The sequence below is a fragment of the Ambystoma mexicanum genome, chromosome 8, assembly GCF_040938575.1.
Source record: "Ambystoma mexicanum isolate Mex_15411 chromosome 8, UKY_AmexF1_1, whole genome shotgun sequence".
Taxonomy (NCBI): domain Eukaryota; kingdom Metazoa; phylum Chordata; class Amphibia; order Caudata; family Ambystomatidae; genus Ambystoma; species Ambystoma mexicanum.
In genome coordinates this window covers 170,789,553-170,811,576 of record NC_090929.1, presented here as the reverse complement: position 1 = coordinate 170,811,576, position 22,024 = coordinate 170,789,553, and the positions used below count along the sequence as shown (strand labels likewise).

The 22,024-nt window shown below is 44.8% G+C and overlaps 1 protein-coding gene across 1 annotated transcript in view; it reads left to right on the top strand.

The window, feature by feature from the left end:
• Positions 1-22,024, top strand: part of LOC138471753 (uncharacterized) — a 136,185-nt gene that overhangs the window by 5,689 nt on the left and 108,472 nt on the right. Inside the window, exon 2 of the mRNA XM_069609565.1 lies at positions 14,860-14,948. Within this exon, the coding sequence (XP_069465666.1) occupies positions 14,860-14,948 (89 nt within the window). The remainder of the gene's footprint in view (positions 1-14,859; positions 14,949-22,024) is intronic.

The window sequence follows — 22,024 nt, the reverse complement described above, 5'->3', positions numbered from 1 at the left end:
CAAAAGAGCAGCACTAAAAAACTGGCAATCTGACCCCTGCACCAGTACCAAAAACAAATTCAGTTTAATCTCCCACCAATACAAGACAGCTATCAACGATGCCAAAGCCAACGCTTTCAACACTCGAATCTCCAATGCCAAATCACACTCCAAAGAGAACTTTGCCATTTTTAATGAGCTCATCTCCCCCCCCAATACACCGGACGAAATTATCAAAGATGAAGCTTGGTGTACCAGCATTCAAGCTGCCATGCTACACAAAATTGACCTTCTCCAAAAGAAAATCAAAGACCACTGCAAAACCCTTCCTCATCAGACAGGAACTAAACCTACCAACACCCCACCCACCTCGTCCAAACCCACCCTACCTGACTTCTCTTTCAGAAACGTCACTGAATCAGAAGTTATCAACATACTAAAAAATCTCAAACCCTCCCCCTGTACAGGTGATATTTGCCCACCAAAACTAGTCAAAGACTGTGCAGACTGCTTTGCGCCGCTCTTCACAGCATTCATCAATGCGTCCTTTAAAACAGGCATCATCCCAGCTAACCTCAAAGAGGCCTGGGTCCGGCCTCTCCTAAAAAAACCTACTCTCGACCCCTTACAACCAAACAACTACAGACCTATAACCACGGTGCCATTCCTGCTGAAATTACTGGACAAAGCTGCACACTGCCAAATCCAACACTTTCTGGAAACACACTCCATCCTCGGGACTAGGCAATCAGGCTTCCGGAAAGGACATGGCACTGAAACAGCTCTGGTAGATCTCAAGAATCAGATCACTCAAATCATGGACAAAGGCAAGCCCGCTCTTTTGCTCCTTTTAGATCTCTCAGCCGCTTTTGATCTGGTTGAACACAAGACTCTCACCTCACACACTCAGCCAACTTCTCTAAAGAAGCAGCCCTCTGGATCACCTCCTTCCTAGAGGGAAGAGCCATGAAAGTCTTCTCGGACATCGCCAACGCCACTCCCACGACAATCCACTGCGGGGTCCCTCAAGGATCATGCACTGCACCCACACTCTATAACCTGTTCACCAAGCCCCTCTTTGACAAACTTGACTCATACGGTATCACATACACGAACTACGTGGACGACACACAAGTACTTCTACCCCTTTCAGGATCATACAACGAAGACGCCAAGGCACTCCACACAATCTACTCCGTCATCAAGGCATGGATGGCAGTTAATGGCCTCTGCCTCAATGGAGACAAGACAGAAATCATGATATTAGATCAACAGAACATCCTAGACAAACTTGACAAACTGTACGCTAACTTCTCCATTGACAACTCCATCATCCCCGTATCCACAGCTGTAAAGACCCTGGGAGTATACCTTGACTCGTCACTATCGATGACCAGACAAGTCAGCGCAATCACTTCCGCATCTGCACACACCACCAAACTCATAAGCGCCATCAAGCCCTACCTCTCTAAACCCAATTGCCTCTCTATAGCGAGGGCAACCATTGGAGCCAAACTGGACCATTGCAACGCACTCCTAGCAGGCACATCAGCCAAAAACCTAAACAGACTTCAAGTCACGCAGAACAATGCTCTCCGGGCCGCTCTTAGTATCCCAAGAAGAGAGCATATCACCCAGGCCAGGGTCTCAGCCCAATGGCTTCCGGTCAAAGAGCGGATCACTCTCAAAATCTCACCCTCACTCACAAATGCCTGTCTCTCTCTGCCCCTTCCTATCTTTCAGAAACTATCTTCAAACCATCCTCCTCCCGTCCCACTAGATCGCATTACTCCAATCTAATCTGCATCCCACGCATCAAAAAAGCCAAAGCCGGAGGCCTAAGCTTCCCCTACATTACAGCCAAGACTTGGAACGCTCTTCCTGCTGACATTAGAGCGGAAAACTCACTCCCTATTTTTCGCAGGAAACTGAAAACCTCCTTCCTAGTATAATAAATAAGAAACTCTCAGGAATCCATGTAAATATACTGCATTGCTAATGTATTCATGTCCACTGTAAATACTGTACTTGTATATATTACTGTATCCTATGTAACTAAGATATTGTCTGTAACAAGCGTCACGATGCCCCCCGGCTGATGTGCGCTCTACAAATCTGAATAAATAAATAAATAAATACAATTTGAATTTTTGTCATGAAAGATAGCAGCGTTCTTATGGCAGAAGTGTTCTGCAATGTGTTATTCAAGTTGTGTATGAAAACATAATGCCACTTCCTGTGATGCCAAGTGGCAAAAGGTTGCGTGCCACCACGTCCTGTGATGTCACTTGGGGATGGGGTCAAATTACATAACTACCTTTGATGTCGTTGGGGAGGTCAGGCGTTGTGTGATGCCACTTGGGGCTGGGTGAAATGACATCACTTCATGTGATGTCACTTGAGGGTCGGGTCAAATGAGACATGACTTCCTTCGATGTCACTGGGGAGGTCAGGGGTCGTGTGATGTCACTTCCGCTATCCCAAGTATTTTAGTGAAATGACATCCCTTGTTATGTTAAACTAATCTGAAATGACCTTACTTGCATCAAGTTTATTTTTGGCCCAGTCTTCTTCAACAGTTGCCCCCACAAATGGCTGTTACAAATCCAGAAACTGGGACAAGAGAGGTTTTGCAAGTGTTCATTAAATGTAGAGTGGCAGCTGATTTTTTTATTTTTTTTAATTATTTTTACATAAACAGAGGGCGTCATTATGAATCCGGCGGCCGCCGGAGTCATTTTGCTTTCTGGCGGCCTGTAATGGAGACTTACCGGGGCATTACAGCACCCGCGGTCCCGGTAATTCCTTATTGCCGGTCGCCGGAAAATGTCCCATTGGACTCAATGGGAATGGGGAGGACGGATGCACCGGCACCATTCATTAATGGTGCCGTTGCATCCTTCAAGGACTGCTGCCAGGTGCTGTTCCGCCCGCCAGGTCAGACCTGGCGGGCGTAAAGGCACCCGCTCGCAGACCTCTTAGTTTGCCGGTCCGGTAGCAACAGTGCCGGTAGTTTACCGTGTTACCATGCCGGCAAACTCGTAATGGGGCCCAGATTCTTGGTGAAACACTGGAGCTCGTTTTCGTGTTCCTTGTAAATTGCGCGGAGGGAGCCTGTTAAATGTACACTTTTGCATAGGCAGGTCCCCTCCACGCCATTTTCAACATTTGCATGGCGCAGTGAAAAAGTAGAGAGCAAAAAGGTGGTACTCCATCCTTTTGCACTCTGCCGTGCAAAATGAGTACAGGCTGCCTACCGTGTACGGACAGCGTGCCGCATTTACAATGGATTGCCATGGAATCTTCCTGTTGTTTGCTGGTGTAAAATGCAGGTGGACTCCATAGCAACCCACATCATTTGCGCAAGCATGTAAATGCATGCAGGTGCAAATTCGTGTAGTATTTGTCAGAGGGGAAGGGAGAGACGGAATCATAACTTACGATCCGCCACTCCTCTCGGCCATAAAAATGAAGAAAATGAGGCGCGTAAAGGATGATGGATTGAATCCTTAAGTCCTATGCAAGAATTGCACGCATTGAATTAACCGCACGCCAGGACCAACATGAGAAACTCTGAGGGCTGATTCTAAGGCTGTGCTGCAAGTTTAGAAATATGGAGTATGTGTGCAGCTTGGTATCTACCAAATCCCTATGCCACTATTCCTTGGTAGATGCAAATAGTGGCGGGCATAGGTCCTCCAAATGGCTTGTCGAATCATGTTGCAGGCACAATTGGGCTCTGGTGCCTTTTTCGATGTGAAACCGACACACTTCTTGTTTAACGAAAGGGAAGCTGACGATTGCACTGAGGACTGGATTCTTAACTCGGGATAATAGTTGTATGGAAAACTGACTTTGTCCCCTCCAGTTTCCAGCACCACCATTCTGAGGTGGGTGGACGGATTGCAGGTCATATGTCGTGCTTTGCAGCAACAAGAGCTGCTGAAATCACCCGTTGGGGGGGCAGAGTGTGCAGCCATAGCCCTGCAATCATTTCTTAAAGTCTGCCCCCAATCGTATTTACGAAATTGTCATTAAGCTTTCATTAAATAAGAAAAGTGATGCTGCAGAAAGAAATGCCTTCATTATAAAGGGAAAACGTGTACAGTAGATGTGAATGACACCTCAGAGGTGCAGTATTTTAACTCCTTTTTTGCATGCAAAAGCCAGGCTTTACTAGTACAACCACCTAGTGCCTGCCCTACATCAATGATGGTTGCTAGGATTGTTGCCAGGCCATGCAAAAGTTGTCAGTACACCACAGTTATTTTTTCTCCAGAATATGGTGCTTTTAAGGAATCTGTTCTTTCTGCTTGGAAGAACACATTTCTATTTTTACACAGACCTCTGAATCAGGCCCTGACTGTCTGCAGCATTTTTCGGTAAATTAGAAAAGTGTCACTAAAACACCCCGCATTAGAGTTTGCAACCAGATGATGAATTTGAACGATTTTGAAAGATTATGATTTGATACAAATGAGACATTCTTTTGTAGTCTATGGGCCTCATTACAAGTCAGGCAGAATGGGTTAAAGGGGTCCGCTAATGCATGCGGACCCGTTATTCCCATTCCGCCTGATTACGAGGTCCCCTCGCGGGACCCGGTAAGGACGCCTGGTGAAATCAGGCGTCCTTACCGGGTCCCGCGAGGGGACCAGGGAGCTAACAACGGGCCGGTCGTAATCGGCCCGTTGTTAGCTCCCTGCACCCATTCCCATTGAGCCCTATGGGGGCTCGAATGGGGAAGGTCCGGGCCTGGTAATTCCCCATTCAGGGAATTCGGACCCAGACCTGGTTTTGGAGGCAGCCATGTCGCCAGTAGCGGCATGGCTACCGCCAAAGCCGTAATGAGGCCCTATGGTGCAGCATCTAGAGTATGCAGAGAGAACCTACTACAATAGATCACAGTAGTTGTATTGGGCTGCAAGAATGGTAAAGGGAAGAAATAGAACGACAGGACGTATTCACCACCTATCAGATACACACTTGCCCAACAGTACCTTTCTTTTGATATATGCAGGAAAATGGTGTTCCTGCATCACAAACTGCCACCTTCAGCTTGCATGTCTTTTGAGCTTAATAAAACATGCACAAAACCACTGTTGTGGTACGAGAATTCAGGCATACAAACGCTGCGCCATACACAGTGGTAACCGAGGCGGATATCAATCGGTGAAGCAACGCAAGTGTCTACCACTTTCTGAAAACAAGAAAATATAGGGCAGTACGTGAGAAAGTGTGATGCCTCGCTAGGATGACACTTTCTACAAATACACCGACGCTCAGAATCGGCCCTAGAGTGGCAACGAGCGTACAGCAGCCAAGAACTAAGATAGATGTTCAGGGCTTACGGAAAGAAGGACCATCATTACTGCTACCAGAAGTAAAATAGTGAGAACGTACAGTCTGTTGGAGTTACCTGTAGATGGTAAAAAATTATCACAATGGCTGCGTACATTGTGACAGGGGCTAATTCTACTACCACTAGTGAAGCCCATTGCAGAAAGAATAATTCCCAAAAACGATTGGAAATACCACAGAAAAATATTACCAGCTGGTTTCAATAAACAGCCAAATAATAATGGCAAAGTGATTTTTCTGCGAAGGCCCTGTCTGTGCCCTGAAAATGAAACTTTGTTCTGGCAGACAGTACCTTTCTACGGCAAATTCCCAGCCTGGCTGTATTACTACAGCTGCTAGAAATGCAAACAAATGAAGAGGGTAATTTTGCAATGAAGGCAGTGCAAAATTAAGCTTTTCAGCCAACATTACCTCAGGGGGTTCTGCCACTGGGCGTAATCTCAGAACACAGACCAGACTTCAGAACAAGAGAACCTAGTCATTCATTTATCTACCCCAGGGGACACGGGTAGTATAGCTCAGTGGCAGCACGCTCGTATTGGAAGCAAGATGACCCAGAGCAACAAAGGTTCAAATCCCCGCTCTGCGCTCAGAAACCTCTTCGGTATTAGCGTGTTAGACATAACCAATTATAATAATACCAGAATACTTGCCAATAAAGATATCAGCACCATACGGAAGGGTCTGAATTTTGGTCCTACTTTTAGCTCTAACCTATTTGACACCCAGGTCGATTTGTTTCGCTTTATTCGCAAATTGAAATTACGTTGTTTCTTTGCTGACAAAGAGACGACAGCAGAAGACACTATGCCATTCATTGATTAAAATGAACCATACACTGAATTCAAGACTAAAAGAGCATGTATGCCTCCTATCACTGTTCCTAGCCTTGATACCTTTGAGAATTTCTGAAAAATATCATTTAGACCACCCAGACACAAGAAGCTCAAGAGGAATTAATGAGCCCCTATACGATCCTTGTACGGTGACATGAGTATCACCAAACGCCTAGCTGACGAGGGAGGAGCACAGCTGATTATATCAAGGAATGCACAGGACAACTATGCGATTCATCCACATACATGCCATTCGAAAACAAGCCGAGTTTGGAGATCCAGAACACCCTCAATGGTATTCTTGACAAAGCACAGGAGTATGGGTTGTTCAATGACAAAACTAAGACGTTTCTATACACACCACATCCTAACCTTCCATCTTTTTATCTCCAACCCAAGATCCATAAAGGTTTTAATAATCCCCCAGGCAGACTGATACTAGCAGTGTTCTGCAGCCTTTAGGCATCTTCATTGACTATTTTCTACAGTCATTGGTACAGAAAACCAGTACATAAGGCATTCTACCTATTTTCTCACATCTTTATCCAATACATGTTTCCGACCAGGTGGTATGCTTTTCACCACTGATTTGAAGAGTTTATACACCAGTATACCACATGATGTGGGCTTACAAGCTGTTGAATGGTTGCCGCTGAACGATGGGCACATAGGGGCCAATAAAGAATGTATTCTAACCTTACTAGACTTGATCTCTCAGAGTACCTTTTTCAGTTACAAGAATTGTTTCTAACTTCAGACTAATGGGACCTTGATGGGAACCACCACAGCACCAACTTATGCCAACTCTTTTATGTGCAAATGTGAAGCTGACCATGTGTTACAACACCCAGTTCGGCATAAATATCTCAGACACTGGGGTCGTTACATAGATGACATCTTTGGTATTTGGAATGGTCCTGAAACATTCCTCCATAACTTCATAGGTTATTTATCACTCCCAGATGACAGTTCACCACTGAGATTGGCTCTCCTCAAATGCACTGTCTTAATGTACTGGTAACACCACAAACTGAAGGGTCCACCACTAACATATAGAGAAAACCTATCGATAGAAACAACTTGTTACACAGCTTAAGCTTCCATCCTCCTAACCTAATCAGAACAGTACCATATGGCCAACTCTTGAGGGTAAAGAGGATAGTCTGTGACGATGAACAGAGCAAAATTGAACTTGATAATGATACAGAGATTTCAACTAAGTGAGGTTCTTCCATTAAAAGAAAAGGTGTAATCCCTACCTGGAGAATCCACACTGACTAAACACACTCAAGGGGGCTGCCCTGATCTGCATGTGTCTCCACATACTCCATACAGAGCAGTAGAATTGGGAACATTATTTCCAAACATTGGAATGTTATCACCACTGATATTAGATTGAATCACTGTTTACTCATCCACCTGTGTTTACCTTTAAACAAAGTCACAATTTACTATTAGACACTAACGGGTCTAGGATATTGAAGAGGGCAGGGTCTGATAAATGCGGAACATTTCCTTGTTTTGAACTTTTCTAATTCCAACGATATCATTAAAGGAGACACTGCACATCACCTCAGGACAGGCAAAAGTATCTTATTGAAGAGCGTCGCCACTTGTGACCATCTATGCATTATTTGCTAAATGTCCATGTGAAATAGATTACGTTGGACAGTCTAAACGCACAGTTAAACTAGGTTGGAATTAACATCTGTCCAACATACAAACTGGTGACCTCAACTCACCCGTGGCGAGGAACTTCCAAGAACAAAGACATCAACTTGCACACATTCCGTATGTTTTGCAACCAGCATCATTCCCGCTCATTTGTGTTTTTTTACGTCTTTTCAATTTTTTCCTATCTTTAATCTTTTTTGTTATATTGTGCCTTCTTGTGTATGTGAGGAACTGGTGATGATGTCATGTGGAGTGTTGCCTTGTGATTGTTAGGATATTTATCCAAGGGTTCCACGCTCAGGCAGTTAGTACACCCCAGCCTGGGTGATGGGAGCCAGTGTTATGTCCTGTCCACTTATGTATTTATCTTCTTGTAACTGTGACTTAAGTACTTGTTAATAAATCCTCGTTGTAACCTAAGTAAGCCTGCAAGTCACTTCACTACATTTTTATCTGCTTTTTCCACGTTCTACCTTTTCTAGATCTTCTTTTGACATAGATCCCCTTTTTTTAGACACACCTCTTATGTTGCATTGCCTATAGGTCCGCTTTTTCACTTTGTCTCATCAATATACTTTTTACCTCCCATCTACCCTTTCTACCTTCAACCTTGCTACTGCCCCCATACTGTTTCCTGATATAGATCCTGGTTCTGCCTGTGTTTATTTCATTTTTTTATTTCTACGTCATTTCATGATGCTGATTATGCCTTTACTGTGACGTCATTGTGCCTTGACACAATGATGTAATTGCGCCTTTATTACATCGTTTTTCTAATGTTTGTGCTATGGTCTTTTCCATAACCGCTAGCGCTTCCTGGATCTGCTACTCCATGAGTTATCTGCTGAGCGCTCCTACTCTCTTTTTAACCATTTTTGTTTACCCACTGTGGGGTCTCTCATCTATTTTTTTTTCCTTTACCTAACTTAGTCTTTTGGAGGAGTCTCTGGCATCAAATACCAGCACTATACATTTTTTCCTCAACCATCCATGATTTTCCATTATAGCATATGCATTTGTTTATATTCTGGCCACACACAGAGGCCGGATTTACCTTTAACTGAAGAGACAGGTATTTCCTTTTATCTTTATTCTGCTGTTATTCACATTTCTTTGTCTTTTTGTAATTACTATTGTTGCCATATGAAACGATATTGGGGAACAATTTTATTTTGTTTAATTTAAATGCTTTGCTCTTCGAAGCACATTTTACGCCCCATAAGCGGCAGGTATTGTTTTATGTTGTATGCTATATGTTGCATATTCTTGTTATATTATTAGGGGGTCCCAGACTGATTTCCGTTCCTTTTGTTTTTTTTTCTTTTTAATTTATATGTGCCCTGACAATTGACACTTTGTTGTCCGCAATAGATTGGCTTTAACGTCTGCTGTTCCCTGTTTTCACATTGCACAATGGCATTAATGACTATAAATGCCTATTATGCACATGAATGATTGCATACTTTTGGACATGCATATTGATTGTCCTTTTAGGTAGCTTTGGTGCACATCTACTGTGAGCACACAGTATTGAGGCTAATGGGTTTCACTCGTTTTCACACCCAATTGTGCCTATTGGGGTTCTGCAGTGCTCTTTGCACTTTGATTATCTTGCATTATTATTATATAACCAGTTCTTACTAATAGGGTGGTGCCCAGTCCAACCTCCTTTTTTCATGATTGTCTGCTTCCCATCCTCAGATCTGGGGAAGCCCCCCTTTTTCAGGTCACAGCCCTTCATGCACAGGCTAGGCCGAACAAGAGTAGAGGCTGGGGCTGGATAGTGGTGAGCAAATCCCCAGAGCTGACTGGTAACCTGAGTTTACCTGGAGGCTTTACTGTGGAGGCTTTAGTTTAGCTTCTGCGCCACCTCACTTTCAAGGCTGAGGCTCTCTTCCCCAGAGGCCTGTCCAGAGCTTTCTCCTCGATAGGTCCTCGATAAGTCACAATGATCTTGTGGCTAAGACGACCACTCCTGCACTTTCTTTCCTCTCTTCTCCCAACTAACTCTCCTTCATCGCCTCATTCCTTCAGCACAGGCTCGTGCCTCCACCCATACCTGACTCTTCCCCACCAGCCCCCTGAGTAAGTATCTACTTTCTTCTTGAAAGTTTCTCCTAACTTTCTCCTGTTGTTTCTGTTCAACCTCCTTTTTTCTAGTATCTCCTCCAACCTCCTGATGTCTCCTTCCAACCTCTGTTCTCTCTCTATAGTATCTCATCCAACCTCTTTCTGATGTCTCCTATCTACTTTCTTGCTTGTATCTCCTTCTGGCATCTATTTCCAATATCCCCCTTGTGTCTCCTTCCTTACTCCTCATTGCTCTTCCCAGTGTCGCTTTCAAACTCCTCCTTGTATCTCCTTCCCTCCTCCTTAATATTGCATCTCTCTTTGTTCATCATGAATATATCCTTCAACTTTCAACCTTCCTTGTCTCTCACCCTTTTCCCATCCACTCCCTGATTCTCCTCTCTCCATCATTGTCTCCTCTTCTCTCCCTTTGATGTTCTCTTGGATCTCCTCCTTTGTGCATTCAGCCCCCTTTCGAAGCTCTCTCACCACCCCTTCCCAATCTGCCTCCCCTACCTCATCTCAGTCACGTCTATCATTCTGGTCTCCCTTCATACACTCCTGCTACTCCTCCTGGCCTTGACCTCCTTTCATACTTAAGCGCTTTGAAACACATTGTGTATAGGCGCTATATAAATTAACTATCCTACAATATCATATCACCTCCACCTTCTACCTCTTCCTTCTCCTCACCTCCACATCTACCTTCTCCTTCGCCACCTCTCTCTCTGCCACAGCCACCTCTCACATGCCAACCGACTCCTTCCACCGACCCCACCATAAATCTGCCCATACTTCTTGTAGGGTCCTAGTTCCTCCCCTTGGGCCACACTATGCAGTAATGGGTATACAGAAGTCTCCGAAATGGTGTGGCATTTTGATTGGAGTTGGGTGGTTTGAAAACCCAAAACACACCATCATTTTCAGGCCTATATGCCATCTCTGTTTCAATATACATGCACGGGACCCATGCAGGCTAGTCACCTCTGTGCCCACAGCGGCGGGCTGTTGGCTCCTCTTCACGACCTTAGTCTTGGACAATGATGGGGTGGTACGGGGCCATCCCCTCTGTACCTGCTCCAGGTGCAGCTTCAAACCATGGCTGATGCCCCTCAGTTCCAGTGACCACCCCATCTCCCTATACCGAGGCACGGACAAGGGGGATTCCTCGTGGAACACAACCATAACCTTTATACAGCTATTTAATTTCCACAACTTTTACTTATGGCTTTAGTTTTGAAAAACTAAATTAATACAGATTTCTCAGGACTTTTGCCATGCTCCCACAGCTGTACAGCGAGTTGCAAAAAACATGGCACAGCGAAGGGTACTGAAGGCGACATGTCTATGCCTATCTCAATGAGCACCCTCCTATCTAGTAGAACGAATACACCAAGTCCAAACACTCGGACCTAAACGTGACATATACTCACACCAACTCACAGTCCCTACTTTTAACAGAGCCAAAGCCGGTGGGTCCAGTTTCGAGGTATTAGCACCAAAATCCTGGAACTCACTTCCACTGGAACTCAGAACAGAAACCTCTCTCATGGCTTTCAGAAAGGCACTGAAAACCAAACTATTCAGGTAAATCACTCCTACTCCGCTGTTCCCCTGTAACCCTGGAACATGAGTATTGTATGCTGCCTAACCTCTGCTCTTGCACCCATGTACTGTACCTATGTTTCAACGCTCTGCTAAGTAAATATTCTGTAACAGCGCCTCGATGCCCAAGGGCAGTTTGTGTGCTTTATAAATGGAAATATGTAAAATAAATAAAAAATGCCAGTGCTCTACAAACCCATACAACTAAGTGACTAGATGATTGTTCTGCTTAATAAATCTTGTACATGCTTAAAAGCAGGATCAAGCATAGTGTGGTGCCAAGGTCTGAAAAAAGTAAGTGGGTGTGGTGGGGGAGGGGCTGGTGCTCTTGAGTGAGAGCCCCTGAAGGACAGCACGATAATAGGTCTCTTTCTGGGACACCAAGGGGGAAGCTCCTCTAAACAGTGGCAATGTGGAAAGAAAAATTTCAGACCTGAAAATACTTCTTGCCTCCCTAATGGCCCTTCACATGAAAGCGTGTGACATGTTCACTGTCCTACTATGGCTTGATATGTGCTTCCGGTACCTTGACGGCTAAAGAGCTGAAAAGGAGGCTTAGTACAAACTGGAAATAAATCGTGTTTGGGGCGCAGCAAGTGAAATTCTTTACTCTTTACCCAGCTGGGGCATTGAAACCCCTCCCCCCTCAGGAATCTTATCCATTTCTATGACCTTTTCATCATGCGGGTTTCTCATGGAAAATGTCTTGTCAGTACTTGATAGTATCTAGGCCTGTAATAAAGCCATGAGCTAGTACGGAAGGACCTTTATAAACAACCATATTGTTCCCATGAATTCATCAGAATTTTAGGAAAACAAGGCGTCTATGAAGGGTTCGTTGGCTGTTTTTCACCCAGTCGGTCCATTGGGCTAAACGGGTTCATTGAAATCTCAGAGTTGCAGATACATGTGAGACTGTCATGCAGCAGACCAGAGGTTCGGTTTAATTAAATCCACTTCTTAGGAATTCTGCCGCAAGTGTGTAAATGTTGACTGTGGAAAAGGTGTCTCTCGTGCAGGGTTCAGGCAATGCTGCCTGGTGGCCCTATTTAAAGCCCCTTTCAATGCCACCCCTGCCACCCACTGTACATGTTCAATGGCCTGGACCACTGATTGCAACGTGTTAGAAACATAACCCATCTGCGCCCCCCCCCTGTGCTAGAAGTGAGCGGTGGATAGCCCCTACAGTACTGCATCACAGAAAACTAAAAACAGATTTTCCCACACCCATTAGTCCCGGATCCAGTGATCTCTGCAGGAGCTTGTGATTGGCTTGTCAGATGGAATGGATCCATGTAATAAGCAACAGAATCCGAGAAGGGGGGCATTACCCTTCTGGTGATGCCCCTTGGGCGTCAGTTGTACTGGGGTACTAATCGTTTATTGTTCTCAAGTTTAGAAACGCTGTGTAAAATGTTTCTCAACTCGAGAAAAACTACCGTCCTGGATCGGGGAGAAGGGAACTACATGGAGTCCCTTTTCCCTTTCCATGGTGGCCATTGTGCCCGACGCAGGGAAGGATGGAGCAGCGCAGGTAAGTAGGGTGGAGTAGGGAGATGGCACGAGATGTGGAAAAGGAAGGTGGGGTTGGAGGCAAGGGGAAGGGGATGCGGGGAGAGGTCGCACTTACCGTCAATCCGGCGAGGGAAGATGGTGGCCTCCCATTCCAAGGAGGCTCGGAGCGGGGTGTTTCCTGGTGTGGTAAATACCCCATTCCGAGCCGCCTCATTGACTGGGAGGCTGTCACACCCCCCTCGCGGGGTACTTATCGACCATAATCAACTCTGCAATGTTGAAAACGAAGCTAAAAGTGTCATGGATCGATTGCTGATAGTTTGGAACAGTGGAAATATCTTGAGAGAACAGCCCTTCACTGGGTGTACATTTTACTCTCAATTGCAAGTTAAGCCTGGGGACTTCTAACCCGAGTCCCATCCGGCTTCCACGCGTGTTTGTTTTTTCCTAGTGACTCGTTCATGACCCTTATTGGAATGCAGGCTATACTATTTCTTACAGGAAGACTAGGGAATCCTAAAATGAATTTTTGGAGGACAGTCTCTTGTAAAAGTTGCAGTACTGATCTTTTATCGTTATTCCTATCCTGGGTGATGGCTGAGATGTCTAATGCAATGTAAATTGGTTTAGTATAGTAATTTCTTAGGCGCCACACTGCAAGTGAGCAATTTAAGGAAAGAGGAAGGGAGTTTGTTAATGTGACAGAGGGAGAGGCAGGTGCCAATCCAGTGGTATTGACACTTGCAAGCCAGAAGCACCTGAGTCTTGAGTGCTGGTGCGATTCTAGGTGGGTATTGGTGGGGATACCCTTGATTGAGTGTTTTTTCCTGTGGGGTGAATACCGCTGGACAATTGTATGTCCTGATGAAGACCCAACTGAAAACTGTCAAAGAATACCACCAAGCAGGGGTGGATCCTCATAAAAGGACTGAAACACCCTGTATCGACCGAATATTCCACATTACAGCCTTCTAAAACCGGTAATGAAAAATTACTAGATCTCAACCGCTGGACAATGGAGTCCACTGTTAGAACTGACAGTTAAATAACATCATATGTAATACTTTTACTTACGCATATCAATATAACAGTCCATAATTGTGAGTGCCTGTGCTCCCATTCCCCCAACATCAATAGGGATATTTTCTAAATGATGTTTGCATATGCAGCACCCATATAGTACTAACTCCACATTGCACAGATGCAGCTTAACGGGTAGGAAACATTGATTTCTCCTTGTGCCTGCTCGATCAATATGTGTTCTGCTAAATGTTACATGTATGTGAAATTTTCTGTTCTACTCTACAATTTTGGGACATTTTCTTTTGATACTTTAGAATTCTGTATTTTTCTTAATTTAGTGTATTTTATATGTTTGTTCAGAGTAAGAATTAAATAAATAATGTTTTTTTAATGAGCAATGAAAGTTGTGGCATTGTGCAGCATGTGTTACACATCTGCACGTATTCCACAGTTGGCCAATTGGTCTCCACACAAGAAGGAGGGGTAGCCCGATACTCGCATGCTCAGTTCTGTAAATCCTGCACTCCAGGGCCAAACTCGGACTATCGCAGTGCAAGAAAAGTGTCGGTGATTCCGTTATTGATACTTTTTCCTGCACTGACACATGTTCGCCATACAGCAACCTTAACCATGTGCACATTGTTATCATAGCCTCTTACAACATGTCGAAAAGATGACATGACAGTTTAAGAGGGCGAGGAAGTAAATATTGTTTTAGAATACTTGCCTGGAATTAAATAATTGACATTAAAAAAATCGAAACTTTCCATCTAAAATGGTGCCACTCTGATTGCAGAAAAAGAGAGGAGAAGTTGAAAGATAAAGCGGATCCTCCCTTTATGAAAGACAAGACACCCCTGCAACATGAGCCCCCGCCGGATCAAGGTAAGCTATTCTTTCACTGCAATGCTCCCTGTCCCAAAATGTCCATGAAGGGGCCCCTGTCGTGAGTTCGATGGTAACACCGAACACCAGTTTGGCTATCCAGATAGACACAAGGAGCAATCGTGCATAAAGTGTGCCTTTTGCAAAAGAAGCACAACATGTGTTTTGCATGTGTTTTTTGCACTAAGCACATTTTTAGTATTCGAAAAGGGTGTGCAAGGTTCCTTCAGCAAAACCAAATGTGTCAACACGTTTTGGCCCTATTCCAATGTGCTTGGTGAGTGGTCCTCTGGCTGGCAATGCATCTGCTGTTAACTCAATATGTCAATGTCCATGCACAACTCAGGTATTGCGTGTGTCGGTGGCTCTCCACCTCGACTGGGTAGTGCACATCTGAAACCTCAATGCACCCGTATTACAGAAACCTGTACCACGCAGTGTAGTTTTAAAAGACGTTTGCCCCATGACTTTTCTCAAGTCCAGAAAATGCAGAATGAGTCCATCCGTCCTCGGGATGTCTTCAACGTCTACTGGTCATCCAAGCCCTCTTCATTTCCCACCCGGACCCTACTCACAGGGTTCCCAGATGCCACACTGGCCCCTCTGAAAGAAATACATAGGTGAACCTTTAAAGCACTTGTGTGTGTACTCTCCGGCCTTGCGCTCCTTCTGGTTGAGAATAACTGAGCTGCGCCCTAGTATATTACAGGAGGACTTACGGCCCAGGATTATGAACACAAATGAAATATCCCTGTCTATAAGGTCTTAGATTTTTTGGATATCGTTTTAAATACGTTTTAAATAAGAAGGAAGGCATTTTCTTAGCGTTGCTCTTTTTAGGTAACTTTGTTCGAATGTTTTTTAGATTTAAAATTGAAATTGTATTACTTGAAATTGGACTAATGTCTGGCAGAGGGACTCCCATGACCCCCCCCTTGTTAATTTACTTGAAATGGAGACTTTATTTTAGGTTGTAAAGTTTAAGATGTTTTTAATATGTGCAAATGATTTATTTTATGATTTGTGAAAAGTTCAATTTTTTACCAAACCACACAATAAATAGATAAATAAATAAATAAAAGCCATACAGCATGCTGCAGCAGACCTCATCTCAGGACTAACATAGTTCTACCACATCACTCCCATCCTCATGGTGCTGCGCTGGCGACCCCTTCAAGCATGCATCATGTTCATGACATCCTACATCACTTACAAAGTAGTCACAATCAAAACACCATTCTATCTGGCTGAGAAACTCGCCATCTCCGAGGGCCAGCACACCACTGGCAGCCACATCAGCAAACTGGAAGCAAAGAACTGTAGGAGAGGAAGAAATAGGAAAGAGGCCTTTTCCTGCAACAAGCCTTTCCTCAGGAATAAGTTACCAATGCAGATTACAGCGGTCACCTCCTTCTTAAACTGCAGTAAGGACCTGAAGACCCTGCTCGTCAAAATGCCTCTCACCAATAGCTCATCATACATCTGGACCCTTCTCCTCTGGAACAGTCCTCTCCTATTCTCCCCCTATCCAACCCAGCAACCTCTGCTACCCCCACCTTGGTCAGTCTCCTATTTACAGCGCTCTCTTGCTTCCTAGAAAGGTTTGTGCTGTAAAAATCTTATATATACATACATACATTACAGGGCCAGCAGTAGCGGCCCTGTAGTTATGGTTAAGTTGCTCAGCCATAGGAAGAGCACTTTTAGGGCAACTTATAACTTCACCCCCCTCGACAAATCCTCATGAAACCTTGCAAAAAAAGAGTATATGGCCCTGTCGGTTTGATTTTCCAAAGTTTGGTGAAGTTTGCCGCGAAGAGGGGGCACAAAGTTATAGGGGGCCCCAAAATGTGTGGATTACCTCATAGATGCAATGGAAAACAAATTGCTCTGCCTACAGCCCAAACCACTGGACGGATTTTCACCAAATTTGTGCCAGGAGTGGCGGCTTCGTCACAAATGTGTGCATTTGGAAATTTGGTGTATATCCATCCAGTAGTTTTTTTTAAAACAGACAAAAAGTAGGTAAAAGCAAATTAGTGATGTCTGGGTTCGGTCTGTGGACTCACTTCCCTGTTCGGTCCACGGACGGTCCTCCACTTGGCCCAGACGATGTTGTGAGGTCTGTGGACCTCAGACACACCCACTGATTTGATGGTGAAAAGCGTGAGTTTCATCATATTTTTGGAAACGCCTGCCCTGTTGGATTCGCGAACAGCGCCTGTAGTCACATTGCACTTGTCAAACTAATGAAACAATGTCTGGGGAGGTGAGAGATGATGAGGATGGGTTGGCATATGGCCATAGAAAGCCAAAAAATGGGTGGCTTTTCATGTCTGAAGTCCGCAAAGAGTTTGGGGAGAGCCCTGTGATGTTCACAAACATATTAGATGTTCGGGGGCAACCATGCATATGCTTGCATTTCATGTTTGCATGACATTTTGTGATATAATGCTAGACATGACCTTGAATGGTTCTACAAAGTTTGGTGCTGTTCTGCCAAGAGGGAACACCATTAGAGGGGGGTACCCAAAATATTTGAAAGGCTTATACATTTGGTGCCATTTCACAAATCTGCACAAAGGTGTGCAAAATGATGTAAGACCCAGATTTGAATGCCTTTGCAGAGTTTGGTGGGACTTTGTGAAAAGAGGGCAAAATTAGAGGGGGGTCTCAAAATAATACAAAGGCTTACACATTTGGTGCTGTTTCACGAATCTGCAGATAAGTTTGCAAAATTATTAAGGACCCAGATTTGAATGCCTTTGCAAAGTTTGGTGGGATGTTTGCGCCCTCCCAGTCTTCCACGTGCAAGAGAATAAACAATCACACCCCTGACAGGGAATAAGGCAAAGAGAGCAGGCTGCGAGAGTTCAAGGCAAGGTTTATCTTATGAATTCAAAAGACCTCTGAGAGCGCTCTGGTACAATCATCAGTACAATACATTTTATAGGTTTTGTGACACGTCTACCATAGGATACTACGTTGGACGCAGATTGGTCAGACAACGTGGTGCCTTGGGTGTGGGCAGCATCTCTTCCTCCTGGTTGGTTACTTGGTTGGTGGGAGGATGGACGTCAGACATATGCGCTCCGAACGGGTGAAGGTCAGGTCGCTGTGAGGCCGGGTGATCACTATCTAAGCTAACATAATACATTGCATGCACTAAATAACAATTTGTACAATGGTTTCAAAACAGTTTATCATGTCTCTTTAAAAGTCACACATATATCTATATTATGTACATTATCAATAACACTTGGGTCATCCATGGCTCAGGTTAGGGGTCTTGACCACCATAACACACTGATTGAAGTGTGGGTCTGTGCTTGCAAGAATCTCAGGTATGTGACATTTGTTAGTAGTAGGCAACAATATGCTGCAGCAGGGGTCTAGTGTTAGTTGGGGATCTGCTGGGTGGGCATCACGGTGCAGGCAGCGGTCTGGCACATGAAAGGAATACCTTGCAGGGACACAGGGTCAGAATGGCAGTAAGTTTCCCCTGGCGAGGGTGAGGGGCAAGGGCACGATTGTGGTGACATACGAGCTATGTGCTTAGCTCATGCTGATTCACATGCAGCACAGTAATCTCAGAGGATGACTGATGTGTCACATTTATTAGTGGTTGCAAGTACCTCCGGCTCCAGTGTGAGAATGGGATCGCAGAGCTTTCCTTCTCAGAGTGGGAACGAGGGTGGGGGCCATGTGCCTGCGCGCCTTATGTGCCCTTGTGGCTGGCTGCTGAAAGTGAAGGGAGGCGAGCCTTAGTGTACTATCGCAGTGAGGCCTGGTTACCAAGATGGAGTCGAGAGGGGGCACAAAAAAGGGATGCCCCGTGTCCTGCTCAGTGGTCCCATCTATGCGAACATCAACCAAAGTTAACATTACATAAGGGCAAGGGGCGCACCCATTACTGGAGGCACGTGGTCCAAGTTTTGTACTGAGAAGCCCCTTGCTCCCATACATTTCCCCCTTTCGTTACATCTAAAGTAACAAATTATTTCACCTTATTCTTTTCATTCTCCCTTCGGTAGTACTCGGCTTCAGCAACTGCTTCATCCCATGCTGGGGTACCTTTTATGGGCATCCATGCTCTGAATACACTTCGCAGACTGTTCCCTCTCCTGGCATACTCATCGGGGGTGCACATTAAGTATATCCCACCATCCCCATCTAGGTCTATCCATACTTCGTTATACCACTGCAATTCTGTCGGTTCCTTAATTGTAGTATGGTGTAAGTTGTTGACCCTGTCCCCGTATTGCCTGTAAATGGCGGCCATATTATATTTTGGTGTGTTTTGTTCCCCTGTTTGTATTTGAGCATCCGTCGTTGCTGCTCCCATTGTCTGTCGGCCCATTGTCACCATCATCATAGTTGAGGCAGGCATGCTTTTTGCACAACACCGGAGTCCTAATTGGCACACACAAAACAATAGGAGTATAAAGACGATGATGGGGATGAGTATTTTAATCATTACATTCACCCAAGATGGTATCCAGCTGAACAAGTTGTCGAACCACGTACTGTCGTCTGCTCCACCTTCTGTTCTCATCCTTTCTCCTAGTTTGTGAACTGCTGTTATCACATGTGACAGTGATCCGTTATCTGCATCTTCAGATGGCACGAATGTGCAACAGGCCCCTCCTATTTTTCGGCAAACACCACCGTCCATTGCCGTGAGGAGGTTGAGAACATATCTGTTTTGCATTGTCATTAGGCGCAAGGCGCTGAGCTCTATTTTTATAACATTGAATCCTTCTTCAGTGTCGTTGGCCAATTGAATGAGCTCCCAGCGCACTATCTGTAACCATTTGGCGTTATTTCGTGCTTGCAGGCCTGAAGCTAGGAGTGATGCAAAACATGTCTCTGCAGATGAGAAGAGTTTGTATTTTTGCAGGATTTCAGCAAGGAGTTTTGATGATTCAGAAGATATATAGTTGGACGATCTTTTGCTACGTGATAACTTGGTTTTCAAATCATGCTCTGACAACAGTTCGTATGCGGGTCGCTCTGTTATGGTCTGTTGGGGCGGTGTCGATGGTTCAGCCGATTGCCCTTCTGCCGATATGCCAGCCGATTCTCTTGCTGCCGATATGCCAACCGATTCCCATGTTGCGTGTTGAACATTGCTTTCTGGTATTACCATTAGAGCCGTATGGAGGGTGGCTAGGGCGCAAGTACCCTTCCAACATGCGGGGAGGTGAAGGTAAGCTTGTTTGCCACAGATCCAGTAAATGTCCATAAGCGCTGCGGTGCCTTTTCGCATGTCAGGTATCACCACTGTCTTATTGCACCTCTTTGCCTCCCCCATGTTCACCTTCCCTTCCCCGTGGAAGCACAGTTCATGCAGTATTTCTTTCTGGATTTTTATGGGCTTCTCCAATGCGGTAACCCAGATTAGCTTGCCGACGTGTTGTGACCAAATAGGAGCACATACTTCCTTTATCCATTGGAAGGTGTCTTCTGGTAGGCCCCGGAGTGCTTCTGCTTTGCTTTCGATTGTTTCATCATGCCACTTATTCTCTGCATATCTCGTTCCCTTTATGACAAGAAATGGTTCTTTGAGGCAAACTACTCCTTGGCGCCTGCTGGTGCATGTTTTTTCATTTTCCAACTTTTCCATAGCGACGGTGTGTGCCTGGAAGGTGCATTTTATCCTGCACAAAACTAGATGAATTAAACATTGGGCCTCCGACAAGGGCACTTCCTGTGGAACTAACATTTTTGGGGTCCCGATGCATGAGGTATGAGTGAACAGACATAGCAGCTTTCATTGGTTGCTTGCTTTGCCGTGGCACTCATGTCTGAGTACCATTTGTTGGATTGATCGGGGTGGCGGGGGTCTTCTATTTCATCCAACCCTAGGTCATGGTAAATATCGTATCTGTTCCTTCCTGCCCCACTTTTTCTTCTCCTTCTTCCTCCTTCCTTGTGGCTTCTCACTTTTTGGTAATGTATTGGGATTATTCCAGCCCAAGTAGTAGCGTTGTCGCTAAATGTAGCATATCTATACTCATCAGTAATAGCAGCAGGATATGAGGTAGGTTCTATTGCTGTGTGGGTATGCATACTTGTGTTGGTTGGGTGGACCGGCCAATAATAATCACCATCATATTCCTTCCATTCACGTTCATTGCTCACGTTAATGCCAGGATATAACAATGAGGTAATAGTTGCGTCCGCATGGGGTTGTTCTGAAGGTTGTGTTACATTTGTACCATTGGTATCCATTTTGTATGTGTCTCTCCACATTGTTTTCACCCCAGTCCATATTAAGTTTGACCCTTCTCGTATCAGATTAGCCCCGCTCCCCCCTCTGTGCATATCATTAACCAGAAATAGTAACGTATAGTACCAGGCCATGAAGAACAACATTACCGAAAATGAAACTGCAACACATTTTAAGACACATTCAACATTGCTGAACCTGTTAGCCCTATGGGTGTCCCTATCTCTATCTATCATTAATACGTTCTCTGTTATTTCGCTGCATTGAGCCATTTGTCACCTATAGGGGCAATACAAATTTGTTAAGTCACCACAATATATACATATATACATGCATATTTACATTTCACATTTACTCATTAATTCCGTTAACAGTAGCCTTCGTATTTGTTGCATATTCATTTCAGTTATGGAGGGACAGAAGGAGAGGGGGAGAGAGAGAGAGAGAGCTGAAGGCATGTCTTTACTTTTTGTTTTTTCCGTTTCATTACATTACTTTGTTACTGGTTCTGAATCTCATTTGTAGTGCCGCTTGCACATTCCTGTTCGCTCTGAGGGAGTGTACTATTGCGTGCCCCTCTCACATCTGAGAGGTGCACCCAATATTTCAGTCCCTTAACTTTCACTGCAGTAGGTGTACTGTAAACGACCTCATATGGGCCATGAAACCTTGGTGAGTTCCACCTCCTCACAAAGCTGCGCACATATACTTGTGCCGCTGGCACCAGTGGCACTATTGGGCTGTCTGCTGCTGGCGTGGTAGTGTCAGTTGCCACATTCTCAGTAAATGGCGGTGCTATTTGCCGCACTATGCTGCGTACTGCGTGCGTTAGCTGTACCAAGTA